This window comes from Rutilus rutilus, assembly GCF_951802725.1.
Source record: "Rutilus rutilus genome assembly, chromosome: 14".
NCBI classification, from domain to species: Eukaryota; Metazoa; Chordata; class Actinopteri; order Cypriniformes; family Leuciscidae; genus Rutilus; species Rutilus rutilus.
The window spans coordinates 13,579,725-13,596,114 of record NC_140219.1 but is presented as its reverse complement, the minus strand read 5'-3'; the positions used below and the strand labels follow the sequence as shown (position 1 = coordinate 13,596,114).

Sequence of the window (16,390 nt, the reverse complement as noted above, 5' to 3'; positions counted from 1 at the left end):
TGTGTGTATGTATGTTTTTTTTTTCTTCTTCTCTGTGAATGCACATATGTATTTCTCTTCTGTAAAGCACTTAGTAAACACTGTTTTTAAAAGGTGCTATATAAATAAAGCTTTACTTACTAAGGTGTCAATCTACCGAACAGAACCTGAATAAAGCTTCAGCTTTACTTAGGTAGATATTGTCAGATTATTATTAATGGAATAGTTCACCCAAAAATGGAAACTGTGACATTGTCTACTCAACCTCATGTTGTTCCAAATCTGTAAGACATTCTTTCTTCTGTCAATATAAAGATGATATTTTTAGGAACTGTTTTTGTCCATATACAAGGCTCGGAATTGCGACCATTTTGGTTGCATATGCTCCTGAAATTTAATCTGTGCGACCTAAAAATATATTTGGGAGCATTTGTGCAAGTGCAGATAATGGTTGTGGTGCGACCCGTTTTAATTTCTCTACAAAACGTTCGCAAATTACTGCACAGTGTGTACCTTATGAGCGCTGATACGCGGTGGCCGGACCATCATTCTATCCAACGTTACATAACTAAATCAAACTTCATCCTTATGTTCTTAACTTTAAAGCAGATTTTAGATTGGTTAATATTAGCTGTCAATCACTCCCACTCCCTTTCACTGCGCTCCGTTGTCACGTGACAGGGAGCTGACAACCACGCAAAATTTAAAAGGCTGAATAAGAGAGAAGATGAAACGCTGAAAGATTTCTTTTGTAATCTGTCATCTAAAGTCAGAGTTGGTGATGTGGTTAATGTGGATCCACCAGCTGAAAAAAAATCGTACATCTTTCGGAGAGAGTGGCTAAAAGATTTAGAGTGGCTCCGCTATGCTGATGGTTCAATGCATTGTGTTCATTGTGTTCATTGTAAAGCCTGTGGGACAGAGCTTGCAGGTGACACAGCATTCGCAACTGAATTAATACATTTTAAGCGCGAGAGCTTGGTTAAACACAGAGAGAGTGCAAAGCACAAAGAATACAGGGACAAGTGTGTTATTAAGGCTTTTAAATCGCCAGGATGCTGCCGGTCGTGCCGCTCTACTGGCAGAGCTAAACGTCAAATTTGGTGGGTGCTCCTAAATTTTTGCTGGTGCTCCTAACTTTTTGAATTTGGGAGCACCAGTGCTACCAAGTAAAAAAGTTAATTTCGAGATCTGTTATAATGAAAGTCAATGAGATCCAAAAAAATATTGGACCCAATTCAGACATATTTTTTGTTCCACAGAAGAGAAATTCATGCAGGTTTGAAACGTGGACTTCGAGGACCAGAGTTGAGAACCCCTGCATTAGACAGGGGTTATGTTACGCAGCATGCTGGTTATGGATATTCCCAAAAATGGCTGTGCAACCGTATTTGGAGTCACTCCCAGTAACACGCATCATGTCCTTATAACCAAATTGAATATCGTAAATTGAATTAGCTACCAAGAAACTGTTATCTGAAATCAAACAGCTAAAAGTAAGAATATACTACTGTGCTGCTGGAATTTAAGAAATCTCATGAGGGGTCTTTGTGGAAAGCCCTCTTACCCATGTCTTGCTATTCCATGTAATAACTGAGGCCTGAAAATGTTTTTATTCCACTTAAAGTGAAAATTTAATAGTAGCTAAAAATAAAGATTTAATATCACTCATGTATTAATTATACATGTGTAGGAAAAGCCGCAAGAAAGGGTTGTTTCTGTCTGGTGATGTCTCTGTTATTTCCTCAACTAAGTAGTCACTAAAAACTAATGATAATATGTACTTAGTCCTGAAAGACTCATGGGAAACCATTATATTTTCAGTCTAGAGTGTTTGGACAAGCTTCAATATATACAGTTTTTAAACCAATCCAAACTATTCAAAAATGTCAACAAATGCAGAAGAATTAGCACAGGGGAAGACAAAAAGATTATCGCATTAAAACACAGAGGAAGAAATCCACTAATGATCAATAATTCAAATTTCTTAAACCGCTGTAATTCTCTGCAGAGCAGCATATGTGTTTTTGCTCTCTGCTTTGTCAGAAAAGTTTTAGGGCAATGTGGCATATTGGGAACATGAACATCATACATTGCAGGCATGAATTGAAGGAAAAGAGAACAGTGTGTGGAGGGTGGAATGATAGAGCAGGACAGGAGTGCATGCATGTGCATATGTGCATGTACATATTTCATTAAGAGCCAAAAGGGAACAGTAAGGGAGAAATAAGTGAGAGCCAAGAAAGGGAAAGTAAGACACAGGCCTGTTAATTTGGAGACTGATTTCACAGTGTGTCAGTCACGGGAAGAAAGAGCTTGCTATCTCTCTCTCTCTTTCTCACTCTCTTGCTCTATCTTTCCTCTCAATCCCCTATTTTTTCCTGCTTCATTCAGCTGACAGCATTGGAAATTGGTGCTAAGATGGAAGCAGTATCCTGCAGTAGTACAGGACCAATTACAAGGTGTGTATTTATTTGGCAATGTGAGTTTGTGTATTGGGAAAAATAACATGTTTGAGTGCAGAACATAATGTGTATGCACAGGAGAGTGGTAATTATTTAAAGGGATAGTTCACCTAAAACTGAAAAAAATCTGTCATTGTTTCCAACCCGTATGACACAAAATCCTGACATCCAACCCCAGCTTTCCTTGGTTCACATGTGTTCATCGGAGAAACATGACGTGTGATCTGTGAATGAATCACTCTTTTGAGTCTGATTGCCTTAATGAATCAGGTAATCCAATTCTGAATGAATCATTCACAAATCTGACTGATTCTCGAGTGACTTACTGACTCAATGATCTGGTAACAATGGTTAGCAGCTCACTGGAGGGGAAGATTGTCAGCAAATAATGTAATTTTTGGCCTGTTTCTCACACAAAAGGTCATATGAACCAGTTCTTTGATTCTTTTCTAGGGCTTTTGTGTCCATTTTTGAAGCTTGAAAGCTTCCGTACCCATTCAATGTACATTGCGGTCTTCAACAATTTCTCCTTTTGTCTTCCAATGTCAGAAAGAATTTTAAATGGGTTTGGAATGACACAAGTAAAGGTCTTTTGGCGAACTATTCCTTACTTGGAGAGAAAAATGTGAGAACATACAATTTTTATTGTTCCTGCATCTGTTGGTGTCACTATTCTCTTTGTTCTATTTTTAGCGATCTTTGGAACCTCTTTGTGGCTTATGAAACGGGGGGGGGGGTTCAGATTTCTAATTAACATGTTTCCTTCAGGTCTACTTTTGCATCTTGATAATGGATTTAGCGGCTTTTTATTAGCTTACAGGCAGGTGGGCTTGAATCTTTAATATCATTCTGTCTGAACTCCTGCTGCCATATTGCAATCTTAAATATTGAATTGATTCTGTTATGTTGATAGATGACAAGATTAACCGTGTTCAAGAGCAAAGTCAGTAAGAGAAAAGATATGCTAATGTGGGTAATGACAGCATGAATAAGTGTACATGTGTGTTAGGCCAACCTGGTGGAACTCCCGCTGGTGCTGCACCGCTCCGACGTCACCACCTATGGGCAGCTGCTCGGACATCTCCTCGTCTTTAGCTGTCAGCCATTCGATGATCTCCTGCAGGGACAGCTGGAGCTTCCCGCTGTTGTCCGAAAAGGCCTCCAGCCGTACCCTGCCAACACAGCAGACGACAGCCCGCCACAGGGCACGGACCCATGGTCAAATCTTAGACAGCACTGAGATCACAGCACTGAAAAACTGTCCATATATGGAATCTCAGGACATATTCATACGGCACCTTGTCACCATTTCTGTTTTATTATTTTTGAGGGTTTTGCAATGTTATTCCCTGGTGAACAGGCCAACATAGCAAGACAACAGCATTTGTTTGGATGCATATGGATGCTGGTCTCTACCAGGCTTCTTAAGTATCTACACAAAAATAAATAAATATTACTCATTTCATAATTAAATTAACTTAAAAAAACAGATCTGAAACATTTTTGCAAAGAAGAGTCAAGTCAAGATGTGCCAAGATGATAGAATCCTATCCAAACAGACCGAGTGCTGAAATAAAATCAAAGATTCATTAGTTGAAGTGATTCAACTAAGTATTAGTTTAGGGGTGTACACACTTATGCAGTTTTTAAAATATTTTTTTCTCTTAAATGTGTCACTTGTTTTCAGTGGCATTGCATAGGTTGTAATTTTTACATTAAATGTACAAAAGTTGTCATACAATTTATCTTTGTATCATTTCTGACAGGGTGGGGGGCGTGGCATCACGATGGTGGCTCTCCATCGTGATGTCGGTCATCGTCCATCGGCACAACCCTACTTGTGATGGATCTTAAAAAAAAAAAAAAAAGTATTATTTACAGGCTCAATATAAAGTATTTTAGGATTAACCCTTCCAATACATATTCGTACCTGTAATTAATTTAATTCACAAAGGTATGTCAAAAGAGAAATAATGAAATATGAAAATTCTAATTCCTGGCTTGACAGTAATACTATCACTCCAAACATCGAAACGATCATAACACAAAAATCGCTCCGGTCTTAGTGAATTGACATTAGTTCCTCAACGTTTACATGTGCACCAATAATGCTATTATTTCCAATAATAATCTACTATGGTTATTCCACAATCAAACAGACATACCGGCATACCGGCCACTGTTTTAATCTACTCGCATTAAATTCAAAATACATTTTTATGGACAAGTTACTGGATTGGATATTGTTTGTGCGCTGCCGTTGCGTTCTTCACGGCGTCTGAATGGAGATACGGAGAAGAGACTGTGCAGAGGGAGGTGTGATAACAGAGTTTAGCAATTTGGACAAGAGGAAACTTCAGAATAATGTCACAGAGTTAATTCATGAAGTTGTGTGAACAACGCATCCGTATAGAACCGAATATGAGCACTTTGGTCAGAGAGATTAAGGTGTTTACATGCCTGTTTATTGCAAAAAAACGCCACATAGTTACGGTTATAGCGAATAAGCTTTTCCTCATGTAAACGCAATACTTCGATAAAACTAATGTCAATACGCTCATACCCAGCAAACATGCCAGTTCTGATTCACCAGGGGTGTGTAGACTTTAAATCCACTGTTTATCTATAAAAAAGAAATGTCAGGAAATGGGATAAAAAAACAAACACCACAGGCTACTTGCACTGGTAGTAACCCTCCTCCATCTCCAACTCAGGGATGTCAAAAGAAGAGAAATGTAAATGCTGAGGAGCATAACACATCTCTGTGAGGTCCCAGCATGTGATAAAACAGAAAAACATGTCTCAACCCATTGCCCTGCATTTACATGGAGGAAATCGTGGGATGAAAATCACATATGATAAATAAAATATAAAGTGAGTCGTTTAGCTACCTGCCCACACAGACTGGAATTGTTTTAGAGACCGGCTGGTTCTGTCAGCAACCAAGCTGATGCTGTACAGAGGATTAAGAGAGGAAAAACCTTGTTTCAATAACCCCCAGTGTAGGGTTGGGTATTGGTTGGGTTTTATCCGATACCAGTACCTACTCTGTATTTTTTAAACGGTTCCGGTGCTTAAACGTTTCTTGAACCGGTACTTAAGAAAACGAAACCGCACACACTTTATCAAAAAAATAATACCTGTGCGTGTGTGTGTGTCCAAACTGGACACAATATTAACTTAAATCTATAAAGATTTTCTGATTTCTGATTAAATGAAAAATTGCGCCGTTAAATAGGCTACTGATGTAGCCTAAAACACTTAAGTTAAGATAAAAATTTTGTCTTCTCATCTGAGCAGAAATATTTAACACACACATATACTTGATATACTTCATACTTAATCTTGCATATCAACTTGATATGCAAGATTTGCAGTTGGCATTAAAATACTAGACTTACCATGTCCACCACAACACTGGCAGCTGAATTTGAACTTTCGTCAAGCGTGTCAGAGCAGTTTTGGGGTTCTAATCCGCATTCGTACTAGAGTTTTTTTTTTTTTTTTACCGATTATGCTCATCAGTGGTTGTATATCAAGCAGGGACACTTTTGTGTGCTTTATATTTTGTGATTTCACCGGAACGAATAGAGAGTCTCCGCAACGTATTGAAGCGTGCGTCCGAGTAAAGACAGGGCGGTGTGCGCGAGCCAATAAAGAAAACACTGTATCAGCGCCACTGATCGCAGCGGCAACGAGCACTTTGATCACTTGATTTAAAAAACACATTTCAGCGCTAGATCGTCTCTTATTTAACAAACGAACGAAATGAATGCTCTGCTGGTTAACTGGAGATGTTTTATTATTGGAACATTCGTGCCGCGAGATGTTTTATAGGGGGCGGTAAAAAAAACCAAAAAAAACAAAAACAATCAGGCACCGAAGGTTTCGTTCTTATTCGGTCTCGTTACTACCGTTTACGTCGGAACCGGTTCCCTATTGGAACCGGGTTTCGGTACCCAACCCTACCCCAGTGTCCTCACAATTGCACTATTTCTAGCCTGTTATATGCCACTCAAGAGCATTGTCAAAGTTCAGGGAACGGGGGAAAAAAAATAGCTAAGACAAAGGGATAAACGAGAAGAGAAAATATATAGTGCATTCATTCATGTTATGTGCATTCAGATTTTTTAATTACTAAAATACAGTATATTTTATATTAGTAATTGCACTACCTTTCCAAAACATTGCAAAGATAATGCAGCGATGACCGCATTAAGTCATGGGTGAAGTATGTACCAATTCAGATTTTCTCCAGGCCATGCATTAAGGTTAGTCGCATGATGGTTGTGCAGCACAATTTTACTGTGTTTTTTTTGTGTTTGGGATCATGAATTCAGCTCCAAGTATTTGCAGCATCCTGTCTTCCTTCATTTTAACAAGATGCTCAACCTCTGCTGATACAAAAGCGGCCTCACAGCATGATGCTGCTTCGCTGCAGGTACGCTGCTGTTTGAAGTGTGGGCAGTGTCAGATTTGCAGCACATATATCTTTGAAATGTGGATAAAAAGCTATATTTTGGGCTCATCTCAGCAATATTTTACTAGGTCACTACTACTATTGTTTTTTGGCTTCAGGTATGCTTTAGCATGGGTCTTAATGGGCTTATTTTGTGCAATAGTTCTCCCAAACAGGTTATTAGCTTGGCAGTGGTTGCATTAGACTTTCTCATTGTCCGTTATTTTGACAGAGAGGGTCGTAAAAATTCTGTCATAATCTATATTACCTGTCATTTAGATGTTCATATTTTAATGATAATAAAACATTTTATAGCTTTTGTTTTTTGTTCACTTGAACTTACAGCATGAGCATATAGGCTTGTGCATTTATTTATTTATTTATTTATTTATTTATGAAGAGAACAGATTAACAGTCAGATACTGTGCGTCACTTGTCATGTTCAACACCACAATGTTTGTTTGTTTGTTTCCCTGTAGTGACAGCAGAGGCCACTAAAATAAGACCTTTGTGCCTGAACAGGCAAATATGAACAACGCAATATTACAAAATACTAATTACCATTAAAATATGAACTAAAAAAGTTTTTAAAAAATTAACTGAATAAACTCAATCGACTTTCCGTGTCTGCCTGAACTCAAACCTTTCTCTTAAACTGGATGCTCGCATGTGCATAAACAAACGCATCAACGGCCTCAGACTTCTTGTGGCAGTTTTAATTTTGTTCTAGAAGTTGAAGTTACAATTGATCACCCTCAGTGTAATCTGTCAAAATGACAGACGACCTTCAGATTTTCCACACGCTGCTAAAAAAATATATATATATACAGTACCAGTCAAAAGTTTGGAAACACTACTATTTTTAATGCTTTTGAAAGAAGTCTCTTATGCTCATCAAGCCTGCAGTTAAAAAAAAAAAAAAAAAAAAAAAAAAAAAGTAATATTATGAAATATTATTACAATTTAAAATAATGGTTCTCTTTTTTAATATACTTTAAAATGTAATTTATTTTTGTGATGCAAAGCTGAATTTTCATCAGCAAGTACTCCAGTCTTTGGTGTCTTATGATCCTTCAGAAATCATTCTAATATGATAATTTGATACTCAGTTATTATCAATGATGGAAACAGTTGTGCTGTTTAATATATTTTTTTGGAATACTTTTTTCAGGATTCATTGATGAGTAAAACGTTAACAGCATTTATTCATAAAAACAGCATTTATTCAAAATAAAAACATTTCTAACAATATAAATCGTTACCATCACCTTTTATCAATTTAACGCATTCTTGTTGAATTAAAGTACTAATTTCTTTAAAAAAAAAAAGTTATTGTTCCCAAACTTTTGAACGGTAGTGTATATTGTTACAAAAGATTTCTATTCTAAATAAATACAGTTCTTTTTAACTTTTTATTCATCAAATAATCCTGAAAAAAGTATCTCAGGTTATAAAAAAAATATTAAGCAGCACAACTGTTTCCAACATTGATCATAAATCAGCATATTAGAATGATTTCTGAAGGATCATAAGACACCAAAGACTGGAGTACTTGCTGATGAAAATTCAGCTTTGATCACAAAAATAAATTACATTTTAAAGTATATTAAAAAAAGAGAACCATTATTTTAAATTGTAATAATATTTCATAATATTTTTTTTTGTTTTTTTTTGTTTTTTTAACTGCAGGCTTGATGAGCATAAGAGACTTCTTTCAAAAGCATTAAAAATAGTAGTGTTTCCAAACTTTTGACTGGTACTGTATATATGTCAATGACAGAAAAAAATTCACCCTTTGAAACTGGGTTTCCATCTACATATTTTTATGATTATTTTGTAACAACACATAAAAATGCTGTATTATATTATGGAAACACCAAATTAATACGTGGATAAGTAGATAAGACGTAATACGTCTTGTAATACGGTAAGAAGACATGAGCATATTAAAACTATGATGGAAACATTTCTTGAATAAATTCATGTGCATCAAAACAGTCATGTTTTTCATGTCATGTCACAGTCATTTGGTCAAACAAACTTGCTCAACGCTGTCGATTTTGTTCTAGTGAACAAAATGGGATGGAAACACTGCTATACTTTTTTTCCCCTAAATTCAAACATGGGTCTTAGCAAACTTCCAAGGGGGCCGCAGGATGACAAACTATTTAAATGAAATATATTATTATTGTTGTTATTTTATTATTGGTTTGACTGGTGCAAATGTAAGCTCCATTCTACTGAGCTCTAAAGACCAAATCAAAGATGGTGTAGCTTTAAGGATCTGGGCCAGACAGTACCCAAAAAACAGGTACAAACGCCACAATCCATGAGCTGTCATCATTGTGCCCTTGAGCAAGACCCCAGGTTGCTCCAGCGGGACTGACTGTGTCATATATAGCCCCTTTGGATCAAAGCGTCTGTTAAATGACAGAGTAAAAAGACAGTGATTGTTGGCCTTAGTGTATCTTCATTTGAAAATCCACTTCTGGTTCACACAGACTGTTTTGAGGAATTACTTTTTTCAACAAGGCTAATCGTAGCCTCCACTTAGTCATAATTGAAGCGACAGTGTCCACCGGGACGTCCAAACACTAATGTGCTTGTTATTTTTAATAATTCGCAGAAAGAGGCCAATTGTCAGGCAACTGCGTGCTCATTAGGACAACACAGTCAGATTTACAAAACTTAAGCAAACGTGTTTAATTTAGCTTTGTTAAGAATATTTTCAAACAAAACAATGCCACACAAAAAATAAATAATTTACTTGTAGTTTTAATAAAATATATCACAGAGCGAAATCACATTCTCAGTAAAAATGAAAGTATTGGCTCTTATATACAGCATAATTACAGACCAAGAGATACAATGAAAAGAGAGAAAAGTCAAATGAGAAACCGGCTTCACCTGTCCAGACCTCTATAGAGCTGGTAAGTCCCGCCCATTCGTAAAACCCCAAGTGGACCTCTAGGTTGAAAAATCGTCAATGCAAGTGAATGTGAGAAAATAATTATTTTCTGGTCCCGTTTGAATTGTGCCATGAATGTGAACATATGTTGTCTGTGAATTTTTAATATAATTTTTAATGTTACGAGTTTGACAGTATATTGATTCTTTGGCTTGCAGTTGTGGAAAAGACATAACGAGAAAGACTACATGTCGCCTATGTGACGTCATCACCCCATAACACATTTTCCCTCCACTTGTCAAATCACGGTGCTAATGCTGCGATAATCTATGGAGACAGATCGAGATGCCTGTGTGTTTTGTACCCAAATGTCACCATTCAAGCCAAATGGGCTGTTCTTTCTTTCAAACGCGTCGAAAGCAGCAAAGAGTTGTAGTCCACAAAGTGCTCTCACACAAAGTCTAACCGTATCAAACTTCTACCCACTAAATTGTAGCATTCTTCACACGAAAAATTATATTAAAAATTCACAGACAACATATGTTCACATTCATGGCAAAATTCAAACGGGACCAGAAAATAATTATTTTCTCACATTCACTTGCATTGACGATTTTTCAACCTAGAGGTCCAGTGGGGTTAGCGGAAGGGGTGGGACTTACCAGCTCTATTGCACTGTGGGAGGGTGGGCACAGCGCTCCCTATAATGATGTGTTATTAGACTCAATAAAGGTAGCCAGGCTGCCAACATTTCATTAGAGAGCCTGTGTGTTCTATAGTTGCCTGAAGGCTCCTTCATCATGCAGACGCAAACACAAACAAACACATACACCTCCTCCACTGGTGTGACTGTGTGGCGGGTAAATCAGCACACATATGCACCCACACACACATACAAAGACAAGATAATTTAATTGAGCCCAAGGAAAATTCTGCTGGGGTCACAGAGCAAGCTGTAGATTCTTGCACTATATTCACATCAAGGATCAAATGAAGCTCCTGACTCTGTGAGTTCACGTAGCGTTTCTAGTCAGTGGTGATGGGTTGAACTTACTTGGAAATGGAAAGGTTCTTGATCTCGTTCTTGTAGTTCTTGAAAGAGCCTTTTGTCACACAGCTAGCCTTCAGCTATAACAGGCACATATTGCTTTTGATACAATTACAGGAACGTGTGTTTGCTGTAGTTTTGTAAATTAAAGTATGTTAGTGTGTTGTAAGTGTATATCAAGTACTGGTATAAAAAGTATTCTAAAAAGGATTGTTCTGGTTCTTGATCCGGATTGGTTAAGCCGTGTTCGAACCCGTTGTAAATTACTCTACAAACATACACCTGTGACCTCGTTACATCAGTATTACTGCGCCACTGCAATAAAATTAAAATAAATATTTTTAATGGACTCCACTCCGCGCCTAACAACACCCCTAGCTGTTCTAAATTCACTGCAAACCCAGGCTTCTTAGGACTTATAGCTTTAATTGAACATTATAATAATGTAAATAGAGCCATTGGTGCAAACAGTGCCAAAGGTTCAATTATCAATAAACGCGAATACTATTGAATAAAGTGGGATCCATATCTGAAACCATCTTGAAGATTTTCTTCATTTAAACCTGGTAATGTTTTAGTACTTTATTAGTAAAATATATAAAATGAAGAATTGTTATGATTGAATGAAGAAGTTCACAGTACACAGACTATAAAAATAAACAGAACAAAAAAGGAATAATATAAAATAATTCAAGATTTTTAGGTCACTAATCAAATAACCAAATTTGTGACACTTAACGTGAACTGCATCCTACAGACGGTTTCAGCATCAAATTCAGCTTTTCACACAAATTGTTATGCTGATAATTCAATAATTTTAACAAGTTTTTTTTATTAAATTAGAAATTTTTTAAATGTAAGCATATGTGATGCGATCTGGGAAAACCCACAACATGGTGAAATTTGACCTATTACAGGTTTTGATACCATATTAAAGCTGATACCATATTCCAAATCTGTTTGTATTTCTTTCATCGTTGGTCTGTAACAAAATTATGGTTATCTGAAGTCGGCTGATCGCTATGATTTTCAGGAATGGAATTTTGAGAAAAACGGGTATAATTAACAGTCACGTCCTGCTAGCTGGACGATTGGCGCTCTTTTTTATTGCCCTTTTTTCATACCACATATTTTAGTAATCATCATAGATTATGTATCATTCGAACTCAAAATTCATCCTGTGAAAACCGTTTTGAAATTGGACGATTGAGAGGCGAGCAAGATCTTTTAAGCGAACAGCTACAAGACTCCGTTGTTCTCATGTGCTCCGCTCCGCATCTCACCATAAGGTTGGGAAATGAACATTGATTTACCTGTATTCTGTTATGTGGTTTATTTTGATAGGTTAACTGTCTTTGTAGTGTTAAGAGAAGGAGAGCTATGGGCGGTTTATTTTATTTTTTTCGACGTGGACATCACATTAAAATATATAAAAATCACATTGTGAGATACGAAAAAGTTGCATTTACAAAAAATAAAGCCATATTTATGAAAAAGTCATAATTACCGTAATTCGTTTTTTTTCTTACTCTGAGGAAGAAATTGACTTCTATATTATTTAAACGTTTACCAAATTAAATGTAAACGTAGAGAGAAAAAGAGACTTTTTACTCGTACTGTTACACCCATTTACTGGATGCAATCATAATTTCTTTCTCCTCTTGTTAGGTTTGTCCTCTCGACACATTTGACTCAATCAGAGCAGTACCTGCATCTAGAGCTCTGAGCATCCACAGCAAGACTGTAGTATCTCAAACCTCTGGCATGTTTGAGCAATGCACACCATCTCTCTGCCTCTCTCGCCATCACAGATATAGTGCATTACATCCCGTACACATCCTGCACAGCCTGCTGGGTTTCTGCAGCCCTTCTAAATCCTCAGACTTAGACCATCGATCATCTCATCTCTCTCTGAGGCTTTATGGGGATTCCTCCAAAAGCCACAAAATCAAACAATGCCTCTGCCGGACAAGCATCCAAATCCCATGGTCATTTTTACAGAGGAGGAGAAACAAATAAAATCCCAATGGAATCAGAGCAGGGCAGTATTATAGACCTCCGCGCTTGGTTCCAGGTAGCAAACTCAGGTTAACAAATGGAGATTAATGGGGGGCTTTAATGGATTGGATAGCAGTACTGAGATGGCACATGCTGGAGACATCTGGATCGGTTCGTTGCAGGAGCTGGACGGCATGTTAGTGTGACTCCTGGCTGGCCATGACTGCTAGCAATTGGGAAGCAAACAGGTAACAGCTGTGCGCAGTGCTCTGGCAGTCTTGTAACGTTGCTTGTTCAATATGAACCATCAAGCATGATGGCTAGCATAGGAAATAGCAATCAATACAAGAGGCCAACCAGGAGCTGTATTTAAATGTACACATTGCGATATGCATAATCTGATAACTTGTTAGCCTATAACTGAAAGATTTTAGAGAAATAATAAACCTACAAAAAGTTAGTTTGATGCAGATAGCAAAGAATAGACTGGGTGCTCCAATGACATAATTTGCGAGACAATCATCAATCGTGATGCTCTCATAGCAAAGTAGTCTGAGAAGATCAAATATCACAACTGTCTTTAGTACAAATATATTAGTACAAATACCAGTGAGATCAGGATGGAGTTTGATTCCCAGCAAACGTACTGAAAAAATATATACATTAAATTAACATCGTAAGTTGCTTACAGTACATTGTAAGTTGAATCAGATTAAAAAAAAAGCATAAAATGTAAATGAAGAAACCCTAACCTGTCTCAATTGCACACATTAAAAGCAAAATAAGAACATAAAACTCATTCAATCTGTCTCATTAGTCATGTTTGCAAATGAGTTGTCCAATCAACCTGGCATCGTGTACTACCACGATTGTTGGCTGTTTGATGAATGCTTTGTTCTTTATCTTTAAGTCGCATTGATGCTAAATGCATAAATGTAAATGTCTCATGATAACTATTAGACGGGGTCGCTTCAGGGATCAGCAAATAACTAAATGCTACAGATAAATTGAGGTGCCTGGTGATATCCTTTCTCTTTCATTTGTGTTTCTGTTTCAGAAGCGTAGCCTACGGCTGCGCCATTCTCTTTGAGGCCTGTCCTCTCAATGATACCAGCCTCAAAAAGTAACACTGAATGAAAAAGAAGGGTGGGAGATTTGTCTCGAGCACAGATCCGTAGAGCAATGAAGCCATTGGCTATAAAAAGGCGTTGGCACCCTGGGAGAAATGAGCCTTACAATTCAGCATTGCCCGTCTCGCCTCTTTCATTACCCTACATTCTGTTTATGAGACACAGTTAAGCAAACACAATGGGCTACTGCACAGGCACTTGCATGCATACAAATACCGCACCTGTATTATCAACCAGTTCCATACATGTCATTGTGTATGCATAAACACTCCACTGGAACACGCCATCGGAATATTTCATATGAGCACTGAAATGCAAAAAGGAATAGATTTCTTTCAAGAGAGCTTTAGATGTATTCATATATTCACTCACATCCAATAAAACTCAGCTTAAAGCATAAATTATCTGTAGAGACATGTGTACACAAGTTTTTTTAAGGGCAGATAATGGGCAGATGGGAATAAGCAGACATTTGACTTTAACAAGACCCGGCAAGAAAGCATTAAGTCTGAGCTACCTCAGTATATGAGTGAGAGAGAGATAAACTGCGGAAACCCAAAACTATGTCAGGCGGTCCAACTGTATCATTAGCTTCCCCAATGCAAAACTTCTGCCAAGTAAAGGATAATGAGTGCCACCTAAGTGCCTGGCAGCTTCTCCCGGCTAAAATTTGATTCAGCCTCACTACAATTTCTCATTTTTCTAAGGGACAGATATTCACATGCTGAGCACCCCATGCTGTTGGTTGTTTATGTCAATGCATGATTACTATTTCTTTAAAGATTTGTAGGAGCATGAATGTAACTGTCTCAGCAGTGCATCGTGTCTACCAAGCAAAAGAGAGCGATCCGCTTGGCCCCACACTAATAGATGAGACTGCTGGACAAGCTTTATTTGATTTAATCCCTACAAACACAGCCGGGTAGACTACTTCTTAATAATTCATGCACTTCGAAATCCCTTTTGACTCATTCTTTCATTAGGGTGTCTGAATAGTGGGTTTATTTGCAAGGCCTAGCAAAAAAACTCAAAACACCACAGCATAACTTTCACAAACATTTCCTTTTTTTGTTGCTTTTGATCTCTGGTCCCATGTCATGATGCAACTGATGCGGTTTATAACCGTATGAGGACTGAACAACTGTCTGGTGCAAACACAAATATGTGGATTTCAGCAGAGTTAGAAAAGGTTGTGTTTACAACTGGCTGCAACATTTCGAAATTTCCTCATAATGAGTAGACTGTCAGGATATGAGCTGAACTCAAAATAACCCTGCTGAAAAGACAGGCACAAATGTCTGTGGTGGCCCAGGCTGGATGGTAACCGAGAGCTGGTTCCATAAAAAAAACCGCATGATGTTCAGTTCCATACCATGCTCAAAATAAAAAATGTACGCCAACGTGGACGAAAAGAACAACACTATGACTGCACTGCTATCAACCACAACACTTACATAACACTTGTCAAAAATATTGATATTTCGATATGTATCGATACTGTTTTACGGTTTTAGTTTTTTCCTGTGGTATCGATTCAGTATTGGTATCGAGGTATTTTAGTCTGGTATCGTATTGAAGTCATAGTTTTGGTATCGTGACAACACAAACATCTTATTTGGCTGTTGAATCAGCAGGGTTATTCTGGTGAAGCTTGCTGACCAAAGCAAATCTTTCTGGATAGCCCAGTAGACAATATTAATTCTCCCAACACATTTAATAGAAAGAGTATTTTTACATTACTTTGAAATTGTTATTTGAAGCTAGGGATGTCACAGTACCAAAAATCTAGTAGTCGGTACCGATACCACCAAAAGTACACAATACTCGATACCCAAGTCAATACCATGGTAAAAAAATGAAAAATAATACTTAAACATTAACTCCATTATTTAAACTGTTTAACATTACAAAAACACAACATTAGTGACACTTGGCCTTCAAATAATAAATGAAATGAAACAGTTTAGCTTTACAAAAAAGATGTGCAATGCAGTCTACATTTTTAAGGCACAGCTTTACTATTGCAATACCCGACCATTTGAAGTCATGGCTTCTTGATGAACAGTGGCACATAGCCTTCAAGTGTTTAAAGTCCCCCTGTAGTCAAATTTCCTTGAAAAAAAATTCTTCATGCCGTAAAATAGCTTGAATGTAACTCTACACCCTTGCCTCATTTAGTATACGCGGTTCTATGATTATGCAAATTAACCCCGCCTCCACTCACTCGCAGTAACTCAAGAGATCCACTCGTTGATGATCACACATTGGTTACAAGTAAGTTTGTGACGTCAGAAACACTAGCAATTTCAAACCGTGTTTTTGAGACTGTCTTTGGTTCACTGCAGTTTTAAGGAGAAAATACTCAGCAATGGTGTCGACATGAATTTGCACATGGTTTGTCAA

General features: G+C 37.4%; 1 protein-coding gene across 3 annotated transcripts in view; it reads right to left on the bottom strand.

Moving 5' to 3' along the window:
* The window catches only part of drp2 (dystrophin related protein 2), a 175,408-nt gene that overhangs the window by 68,078 nt on the left and 90,940 nt on the right, over nucleotides 1–16,390 (bottom strand). For all 3 annotated transcript variants that reach the window (XM_084430709.1, XM_084430707.1, XM_084430708.1), the window contains one exon: nucleotides 3,460–3,616. In XM_084430709.1, coding sequence (XP_084286835.1) covers nucleotides 3,460–3,616 — 157 coding nt within the window. The remainder of the gene's footprint in view (nucleotides 1–3,459; nucleotides 3,617–16,390) is intronic.